The sequence below is a fragment of the Olea europaea genome, chromosome 13 (assembly GCF_002742605.1).
Source record: "Olea europaea var. sylvestris chromosome 13, O_europaea_v1, whole genome shotgun sequence".
Lineage (NCBI taxonomy): Eukaryota > Viridiplantae > Streptophyta > Magnoliopsida > Lamiales > Oleaceae > Olea > Olea europaea.
Window position 1 is genome coordinate 5335128 of NC_036249.1, and position 11451 is coordinate 5346578.

Below are 11451 nucleotides of genomic sequence, written 5' to 3' on the forward strand. Positions count from 1 at the left end.
ATAAGGGAGAAAAAGAAGGGGGCAGTTTTTTTCTCATGAGTAATATAATAATTTGATTATTTTTAAATAATTGACTATTTTTGCTTTTAAATTATTTTATATTATTTTCATTTTTCGACATTTTTGTTGGCCTATCGCGAATTTTTGTCAAAAATGGGGCCAATAGATGATGAGTTCAACACCTCGTATCTTTTTCATTTTCAAAATAAATGGGAAAATTGCAGCTAGGTTCTTAACCTTCAAAAAAGTGCAAATGGATCCCTACCCCTTTTTTTTACAATATTATCCCAAATCATTGGAAAAATATGCAGTGAAATGATATCTGGACAATAACCGTCCAAAAGTCGCTTAGTTTAAGAATAAAACTAAATGCTCGAGCTTAAAGCCAGGGCCTATGGACTAAATTTTCGATGGGACGGATATACTATCCACGTAGTGCGATCGTCCCACCAAAATTTCTCTTCAAATCCAGGGGTGCCAAGTGGCGCCCCCATTGGAGGGGCGACCCCTCCAATAGTGGTGTCCTTGGATTTGGCCCTAGCTTTTAAGCCTAGCCAAACAGTACCCTTCTTAGTTTAATATGTGAATTGTAGTTGCCCACTTTTTAGAATGGTAAAAATGTGTTTCCACCTTGTATCATTTAAAACAATTGAGATCATTAAAAAATAACTCAAAAGAAAAATATCTTTCCCAGCTCTCATCGCCACCCCAATGAAATATCACCATTGCCAATGCAATTACATTGTTGCTCATGGCAGGCGACACCACTAGCTTCTGCTTCGCCCACTTCCCTACATCCAAAAATCTCTCCTTGCCCCCTAGCGCTGTAGCGAAACCATGAAAAATTCTTTTTACTGGATATTCTCAAATCATGGAAATCAGTTTATGAAACCATGAAAAATGCCTCCATGTCCATTAGCTTCTCTATTGTTCACTATCCCTACCACAGGTGGTATTGTCTTTCCCCATGATCAATTACCAAGAGATTCATAAGCACAGAGTAAAATTCATTGTGGTTATTATATTTTCATTTTAGAGTCAATCAAGTCACTGTAGTTTAATTGTGTGTCATCGACTAATGCATCAAATTTTGTCAATTAGATGGATTAGAAATCGGCAATGCAGCAATCAATGAATGGTGAATATTATTTATTTCAAGAAATTTGTATTTTTTATGTGTTGCAATTAATACTTACATATGATAACCTTTATTTAGTAAGTGTTACATCTGTTTGTTAATGTGAAAATGGTGATGGGGACTAGTTGTTGGAAGGTGGTAACGATATTATCAGAGTGGATGTGGTAGCGGCAATTTGTTATATGGTTGTGCGAATGTTGGATTGGGTGGCGTGGAGATGGGGTGGGCACTAGGGAAGATTGAAAATTTTTCGTTTTCATCAATTATTTTCTTCTTCTTCATCATCATCCTTTTCTTTTCCTTTTTTTTTTTTTTGTACTTACTATTTTATAATTATTATTTTAATGATAATATACGTACTCTTTTGCTTCCGAAAAAGGTAGAGATGTGCACTACCACATGCCACAACTAACAAATGTTTGGACATCTAATATTTAAGATCCTTCTGATAATTTTCTCAAAGGCGGATGATGATGTAAAAAAAAAAAAAAGGATCAATTTGTACTTTTGCAAAAAGATTAGGGACCATTATGCAGTTTTCCCTAAAATCTTTATAGGTGACATGTAGTTTTACTAGTACTTACTTTTATATTTTTGAATGAAAAATGAGGAAAAGCAATACATAAAATGCAAAAAGTGACTTTACACCTTTTAAAAATAAATGTCGATTTCTTGTATAATTATTCTAAGAAACATATTGTAGGAATGAAGACAACATTTACTGATATTATCTAACCGTTTAAGTTTTTAAATTAAATGGTTATTATATCATCATATCTTGCAAATGTGTGAGTTCTCGCAACAATTCTTTTAAATAAATCTATACACATTTTACTATTATTCGAGAAAATAATGAACTAGTCAACACATGAAGGGTGCTTTGAAAATAATATTTAATATATAGAAATGTCTTATCTATCTGCTTAAGTTTCAAATAAAGTTGTTTAGCCGATTTAATAACAAAAAAATGGTATCAACTAATATTTAAATTTTGTGTTTCTACATTCATACTTAGTTTATTTAATCATGTATCAAAGTTATTTAAATGTGCGCGACACTCTTATCGAGACTCTATTTAATCCTCATTTCTTAAAATTTATTTTCAATTATACATTCATGAGATCTATAACTTTTATCAAATTTTCAACTATTTATTTCAGTAATTTTTATCCAATTCAAATAGGTGCCAAATTTTTAGATAACATGGACAGGCACAAGAATTTGGGCAGGTCATTGTCTTGCTCTTGCGAAAATTGAGAGTGTCACGCTGTGTTGGGCTGCTTCGGATGTTGATATTTGCACCTATTAATTGTTTCAACCCAACCGGCAATTTTAGCATAAAATACCTAACTTCAATTATTTGTCAATTACTAACCACATTATGTACAATTTTCCTGGGTGTATCCATGTTTTCAATTCCCTACCTTTTTAGAAAAATAAGATTCGACTCATCGACTTTTAAATTGAGATTTTGACTTCCCAATTTTTTTAACATTGTGAATTGAATCCCCACATGACGGTAGATTAAAATTAGAGAAATCATTAAGAGTTTGTTGGTTTTGTCTTTCTACTTTAATTTACAAAGCCACGCGTTATTTTCACATCCACGCGCGTTGTCGTTTTGATCATGTGGGAATCCAATCTCAAAACCTTATATAGGTTTGAGAGTGAAAAAGAAAAAAGAAAAAAAAAATCACTTCTCAAGATTGGAGACCATTTCTAAACCAGCCAAAAGGTTGAGGAATTTGGTTCTAATTTCCCTTTCAAGAAAAATAATAATAATAGTAGCAATAAAGAATGATAAAGATGACCGACAAGATTACTAGTTGTGACATGTTAATGCAGTGCAAGACATATTTCCATCATAACAATTTATTTATATAGTTACAATGTTTTATTAGAGTGGGACCTAGTTCGGTATTTTGTTATAATTCAAGGGCTTAGATTGCAATTTTAATTAAAAATAGGTGAATTAATTTTATAGAAGCTGCCAATAATTTGTGCTTGTCTTGATCTTAATTAAAATTCATTAAATTGTTGAATTTTTTCTTTAATAATTGATCCGATCTTGGATTTTTGCAAAATGCTCATTCATCATTTTTCTTGACACTTCCACATCGCATTGTATTAGCGAAGTGGTAAAAAATAAAAATAAAAATAAATGAGAAAGGAGACGCAGTCCAAAAATTATTGCAAATTCTTGCTTGTTTTCATTTAACTTGTAAGTTATTAGATATAGCTATTGGTTTTTATAATAAATATTATAATATTGATATAAATAATTATTATTTAAGCTTAAATCAGATTTGCTTGTAAATTATTTGATAGAGTAGAGAGTAAAAGTTAAGAAGAGCATAAAAATTACTAATATTAGTTGAACCGAAACAAATGTTTGTTTTATATCTTAAAATAATTGTGCAATATTATTTATTTTCTCATATATGGACAAGCTTCATACTTAAGTTGATGTTGGTCTTACCTTAAAGTAGCTACTAAGGACTGAAATGATAATTATGAATCCAACAAAAATATTTTACTTAATTAGTTGTATAATAATCACAATACGAATGGAACGCAGGGTAACACTATGCCCCAAATCTTTGCTCATTAGTGCAAAGAAAATGATTAAATTGCATAACAAAAACATGATCTACCTACAATTATCTATATATTCACACCTAACGAGTTTTCTACAAATTGATGAAATATACATAGAACATGGACAATATTTTTCATTTTCTAAGTGTTAGGACCCATTTGTTCATATGTGAGAGAAGTGCGAGGATGTCACGAAATCAAATTAATGGTTGAACTCTTTAACCTTGAATTTATTATTAACTTTTGTCAAAATCACCCCATCATTTTTGTTATACTCGGACATGAAAGTGGAAATTGAAACAAGTTAAAAAAATAATAATAATGAAATCACTCTTTTATTATTGGGAACAAAGATTCTCGTCTACTGTAATGGTTCATATCATATCGATAAAATAAGGAGCATAAATCACCAATAATGCGATCAACAAATAAATTTTCTTTTGTAAACACTCCCTTCCTTGATGACGTAATTTAAGATAGTAAAATCAAATACTTGTCCAGCTCTTAATTGAACAAAAAATTCATTAAGTAGTACTATGATATACTTGATGGTGAAGTTCAAAATGGGAGAGTGATCATTTCATGAATTGATGATACTCTAAACCGACACAAATGTGAACAATTAGGTATGAATCGTGTGACTAAAATTAGGAGCCACATGTACCAAAGAAGATATTAGTTAGCGTATGCGTATGTCCATTACAATTAAGACAAAAGTATGGAGATTGGAAATGAATGAAGAGTCAAATTAGGTTATTATTCACTTATTTCCTTCTTCAACTGCATGCCTCTTGTCTCCCTCTATCAATAATCTCTCTCATATAATTTGCAGCAAAACTCCATCTCCAAGAAACCAAATATCCATTTCTTGAATCACACACTTAACTCTTGGAATTATATGATGTGGGTCTACCACAAAGAATACTTGGACACAGTCGATGGTTTCATGGGGGAACAAATCACATTGAACACTGCATGGAATAGCTGGAATTTTGTGGGTTTTTAGAAATATAATGTTTTATAAGATTAGAATCCAAAGTTCTAGATAGGGTTTTTAAGAAAAAGTATAGCATATTAAATTTCTTTCCAAAAGGGAAATATGTCTAAATCCCTAATATTATATGTTTGTTCATGCACACTTGTATTTGTGCGAGGTGAAGGTGAGAACTGATTCAAAAGCATATGTAAGTCATTTGATGATTTTGATGTTATGCATAGTGTTTGAACTTAATTGTATTCATAGAATTGGCGTTTATGGAATAAAAAGTTTGTGATATTAAAGTGAATTGGCACAAAATGTCCCTACCTTTCAAATTGATCGTGGAAAACGTCCATACCTTTTAATTTTGGGCATTTTTGCCCCATCTCCCATCTTTCTTTGCACTAAACGTCATTTTCATCCATTTTTAACAACTTTACCCTTCTATACAAATAAAACAAAAAGAAAAGAAAACTAAAAATAGAGATCTAATTGCAATCTGGTCCCAATTTTGGAAAAAAATTAAAAATGAGTTACACATTTTCAAAAAATTACATTGCAACCACGCGGCCATTTTCTCACTGGCTTCATCACCACCTTCGGTGCTTCTTGCGGCCACGAAACACTCGACTTCGAACATACTACACCCCAATAAAATTGTTTTACTACAGATAGAATCTCAATTCTTAATAGAGGGAAAAATGCAGAACTTACAACCTAATAAAACAGGGACTGAACAGTTTGTTTAGTTGAAAAATGGTTAAGAGCTTATAATCCAATAAGGTAGGGACTCTCCAATATCATTTGTCACTCCGAGAATGGTCAATTGTTGCTGGTTGAAGCCGAGAACTGATTTCAGTGAATGAGAGAATAGGCACTCTACTGTTATTTCTACCCAAACTGCAACATCTAAACCTACCCATGGTGGATTGCTCCCTGCTTTCAGTGACACCATTCTTTTGGGAAGTTTCTTTGATAGAAATTTTTCTTGTTACTTATCTCAACATTGAAGTGAAGGGTTTTGTACATGAAGATTCTCTAAAAAGGTGTAAACAGAAAGAAGAGAGTGTGCCTATACTTTTCCTTTATACTTTGTGAAGATAGTGTTCCAAAATTTTTGAAAATTTGGGATCATGGTCGCAATTTGTTCTCTACTTTTTTTTTTTATTTGTATAGAAGGGTAAAATTGTAAAAAATGGATGAAAATGACGTTTAGCGCAAAGAAATGTGGAATATAAGGGCAAAAAATGAAAGATGGGGACATTTTCAATAATAAACTTGAAAGGTGTGAACGTTTTGTGCCAATTACCCTATTTTATGTTTATCTTTATTTTTTTAAGTTTTTTTGTTTCAATCAATCAGGTGATATATATATATTAAACAATTTAGAAATTTATATTAAAATTTCAAACAATCACCTTTTAAGACATATAAAGCAATTTATGATAGTATATACTAATTACCTTAACCCCTATGGCTATAAATATTCGGAGGACAATGAAAACTTACATATTTAACCAGCTGTTATTGTTGAGTTGAAATTTGCCGTCCAATTTTACTATCCATGCAATTAATAATCGACGGATCATCAATTTAGTGGATTAGTGATAAAGTTAATGGGGGGTAAATTTGAGATGATATGTTAATTATTGATGACATGTCAATAATTAACTGGATGGACAGTAAAATTGAACAACAGATCTCGACTCTTTATTATTTAACACTAGCCAAACAGTGTCTCGTTGGAGGACTCTTGGAAATTGGAATCACATACTTTCTCTGTTCGGAGATTTTCATTTGAATTTTTGTAAGATTATTCTTTTATTGTCTTTGATAGAGGTGACTGGAGCAATATTTACAGTCTTAAACAAAATTATGTTACTTTATTCTCTCTCATATATAATAAAATTACGAATCTATTTAATTATTAATTGAGTAACCGAAATTATTAATAATATATCTATCATTAAAACCAAACGAGTAATTAACATCAAATAAAACTTCAACATATATAGTTTATACTTTATCGTTATTATAATATGTATGCAATTAGCCAAATACCATATATAAAATTATGCAAACATGATTTAAAATAATAATACATGATAAGTGTATTTCTTATCTCAGTCGTTAAATTAGAGCAATTATTATTATTTTAAATTAATTGACATTTAATTTTGTATATATTCCATTTGTTAGATGAAAAACAATGGAAGTGAGCAAAAAGAACGAAAATTTTGCCAAAATGGACTGAATACAAAGTTTGGGGACTAAATCACAAAGTGCTAATAGTTGATTCAGACCTAATTTCGATGATTAGAGAATGTGTGGAGTCAAATAGATGGAATTGAAAGATAAATGACCAAAAAGATATTTAAAAAAGAGCTAAAATGAATGAAGAATAAAATTGAGGGACCAATGTGCAACAAAAGGAATATTTTATAACAGCGCATGTGCGAGGGCATTTTGGTGCGCGAGGACCTTGGTGTGCATTTACTGAGAGCAAAATCCTTGACAGACGCGCATGCACAGGCATTTTGGCAAATGCAAACCTTAGTGTGCATTTACCGAGAGCAAATCCTTGACAGATGTGCGAGCAGTGGAACATATGGCGTGTGCTAGGGCCATTTTTGGCATGATCGGTCCAGCACGCTCTTTTGACTTAAACTCTTATGGAAATCAAACTTAACATGCTATTTAAGCTAGGGATGACTCAAAAAGGGTAACCACACAATTACATATTTTTCACCATAAGAATGAGATTAGTACGCAATTCAATAGCAACCAACACAAGAGATTGAAAATTCAACGTTCGTGTTGAAGATTAACGAAGAATAAATTGAATTTTCACTTTCCCATCAAGTTTTTCAATTACAGATGATATTTTTCCAAATCTTTTTGTGTGATTTATTAAATTACATACTATACTAAATTTTTTCAGGTATTTGATGAAGATGAAACTTTTTTATTATATATTTTTAATTCAAGATAAGTAGTTTAGTTAAATTCTTACAATTCTTGATTAATCTTACATGTCTAGTTTTATTATTTAATTACTTAATCACCAATTGAATGTATCCTTTGTATGATGCCACCATAAATTGATAGCGAGACTTGAGTTAAACCAGGGCATTGTGTTGGTGGTGCTAGGTTGAACCAGGGTTTCTAAGGAAGATTGATCCGGACTGATCACACATAAGAAAATAGGCAATACTCTCACCTTCTACTCCACCACGGTGCTCGAAAGCTCACAATAGATCAAGAACACTGCTTGATTAACATACATACGATAAATGTTAGGAGTAATATTTATCACATATACAATATTTGAGATAATTATGAAATTAAGTGTGATCTATTAATTCGAATTCGGATTAGGAATAAATTCGGGTCGTGACTATAATAGATTTAGTTTATCTTGGAAAAGAAAATTAATTACAATAGAATTATCGATCATCAAAAATTCATGAACTAAACTAGCTACGTAATTGAGAATTGGAATAAATAATAATAGTTGGATTCGTAATCCATTAATCTCATTCCGTACACATACAAAATTCAACTTTTACAAACTTCCGTAGATTAAGTTAGAATAATTAAAAATCATAAATCACTTTTGTTTGCTCACTTTGAATCTAATTAAAAACTAGTACACTCAATTGAATTTCATTCCTTGTGTGATGATACACGTTTTTCATCATGTATTACTTGTCAACGATCTCATATATCTGTGGGATTTTACCAAACAATACATCATCCAAATTTTAATTGTAGAAAGAAAAAAGGAAAATAAATCTTAAACCCTTGAATGATCTTCCTGTATTCTTTTCTTCCTTTTCAAATTTTGAGTGACGCTATTAAATTGGTGTAAGTTTATGTCCGTGAATCCAAACTTCTCTCTCTTTTGAATGCAAAAAATCCTCTTTTTATAGTCCAAAGATTAGGATAAGATTCGTGTACAATCATCTTTGCAAACAGAAATCTTATTAAGATATAAGAGAAAATTTGATTCTACCTTGCATAATCATATGATCGCAAGGTTTAAAGGTGATCTCATGGTCCAAACCAAAAACTTAATGTTGCGATTATTATCATGCTGGTTGTCGTACGGTTCCAACCTTCCAATAGTAATGTTTTTTCTCATCCATACTGAGTCAATATGGTCCTCAATTCAACTTTTTTCCGGCCAATTTTGACACCTTTTGCTAAAAATCTTCAACTCTTGATCCCATAACTACTAAAAGTTTTCATATTACTCCCCAAACCTTCATAATCATCCGAAATTAGTCCTCCACAAGTTTTGAAAGCTTGCAAATTAGTTCTCAAATTTCCAAATGTTGATTTTAGCTCCAAAAAAAGCAGTGAATTTCCTCTTATTGCTTTCATAATATTTCTTATTATTAACATGCAATCTGGTTAGCTTTCAGTCGCTTCAAATCAACTCAAATTAAGATCGAAATCATCACTTTTCAAATGCATCCAAGTCCGAATTTTACCTACAATTATAATTTTACTCTAAATTAGGTAGAATTTCACTCATTTAGCAACAATTTATCTAGTTTAAAAGCACTTATAAATGTGTAAAACACGCTTATCGCAACTCATTAAGAATGAAAATCTTTGATATTAAGATGTCTCCCGGATGTCTTTAAGAATAAATGTCTTTAGTATTAAGATGTATTTATGTTTCTTATAATCCAATTAAAATATAAGAATAGTTTGTAGAATTTTTAAACATGTAAATGATACAATAGGACAAATTTTTTTGAAGAATTACAAAATGTGCAAGTAGCTTTTAAGAAGTTAAATCCATTGGATTTGATGATGCTAGAATTATACGTGCAAATCTTGGAAAATTTTACAAAGAAAGATAATGCTAGATAATCATATAATGACCAACCTCAATTTAAATAGTGGTTATTAATTCTTTGTGAGACTGTTTTCCATAATCAAAATCGGGTTATTTGAATCCTAAAATGTAAAAGAATTGGAAAAGTATTAACCATTGTTCATTTTATTTCTCTTAAAAAAAAACTTTATGTTGTAAAGAAAAATGCTAAATATACGAAACTTTGTAAATTTTTTAGAGGCCTTCGATACAGAACTTAGATATTATAATGATTTACCGAGCTGTGATATTTGGTCGAGTTCAAAAAGTTAAACGTTTGATTTTATTTTATTTTATTTGAAATGGGCTGCAAAATGCGTTGGTTGGTTTGTTATTGGGCAACCAATAATGATGTGATATGTTTTACAGGTTTACAACCCTCTAAGGTAGAGGGAGAAAATATTTAATTGGGGATAGAATTCTTCTCGTGCATCATCGATAATGTGATCATGCTTGTCTGTGGAGTATAAAACGTGTTTCCAAAAAATATAACTTTTTTTATTGTTGTTAATCTGGATGGACGGTGTGTTCACTTGGATTGTGCTTCTTTAAGTGAATGCTGGACCGTTGGATTCTATCTACAGATGAAATTAAAACACACCACTATGATATTCTTGGGTGGTTGAATGGTTGGAGATCACTTTTCTTTTTCTTGGTCTCTAGATTTCTTGAGTCTCTCTTTTCTGGACTCTCGATCTTCTTCTCCTGTTTTCTTCGATCTTTGATTTCTTATGAGTTGTCTAATCAAAATATTGGTTGAGTTTGTGTGATTCATGTTGTTACAGTAATCCGCCCTGAAATAGTGGCTGATTTGGTGTTTGTTTGCCAGAAAGTCTTGATCGTGTTTTTGGTTAGGTCTTGAGATTTAAGAGATATATGTGTAGATCGATGACTAAGCTTCGGCCTGCTTGAGTTTTCCAGATCTTTACTCTCTTTTTGGATGGTTTTCGTGTGCTTAGCAATCGGGCTAATCTCTGAGCCCCCAGATTAGGCAATTGTCGAATTGGGTGAATAATTTTGTGGTGTTCTTTTATATTTTCTTGCACTGTGGTTGTCTTACTTTGCTGTTTTTATTAATTGTGTGAGAAAGAACCCTAACATTGTCAATGAATTCAACGCAGTACATGGTGTTGTTAATGTTTTTTTTAATAATGAGTATAATGTAAGTGATTGAATTTCCGCGAAGAATTATCTTTTTGTCAATCTTAAAAGAAAGTTTGAACGAAAATAGTGAATATTAAGAAAATGCACCTAAAAAGTACAAAGTTGATGAACTAAGGTCAAGATGAAATATAAGAAGTCAAATGTTGACAACTTTGTCGAAAATTTATACGTAAAGCGTGCTCTTATCCCTCTCTTTTTAATCATCAGTTCGTTAAAGTTGTGTTTGACACGCCAATTATATCGGATAAGGAATTTTGTGCAAAATTATATTACAAAGTGCTACATAGATTCTATTACTGCGGATTGTAATATATGATTCTTTGTTTAAAAAATATCGTTTACTATATATCTTTTTTTTATTAGATCTAAACTCATCTCCATGCTCCACAATATGTTATAGGCTTCACATTGAATATCATAGTTATTAGATTCGTTTCGCTTATTGATCTGATCAAAGCACCATATTAGTTAAAATAAGGTTATTTGTAGTCACTCACTATCAGTGTTCTAAATGGCTGCACCAAGGCGCGATGCGTGGTGAAAATGCCAAGCCAATCAGCTTGACGCCTTATTTGGCAGTCAATGGAAATCGTTGACTGCTAGACGTGCCTATGCGCACATTGGCATGCATTTTCATCCTTTTTTATTTTTTTTAATTTTGTGTTAAAATTTTATTAATGGTCA

At 31.3% G+C, this 11451-nt stretch overlaps 1 protein-coding gene across 1 annotated transcript in view; it reads right to left on the reverse strand.

Annotated features, from left to right (window-relative positions):
• Positions 1-969, reverse strand: part of LOC111408355 — a gene marked incomplete at its 3' end in the record, with an annotated part of 4364 nt that extends 3395 nt beyond the window's left edge. Inside the window, exons 1-2 of the mRNA XM_023038124.1 lie at positions 945-969; positions 724-854 (exon numbers count right to left, since the gene is read on the reverse strand). Of these exons, the coding sequence (XP_022893892.1) occupies positions 724-854; positions 945-969 (156 nt within the window). The remainder of the gene's footprint in view (positions 1-723; positions 855-944) is intronic.
• Between the last annotated feature and the right edge of the window lie 10482 nt (positions 970-11451).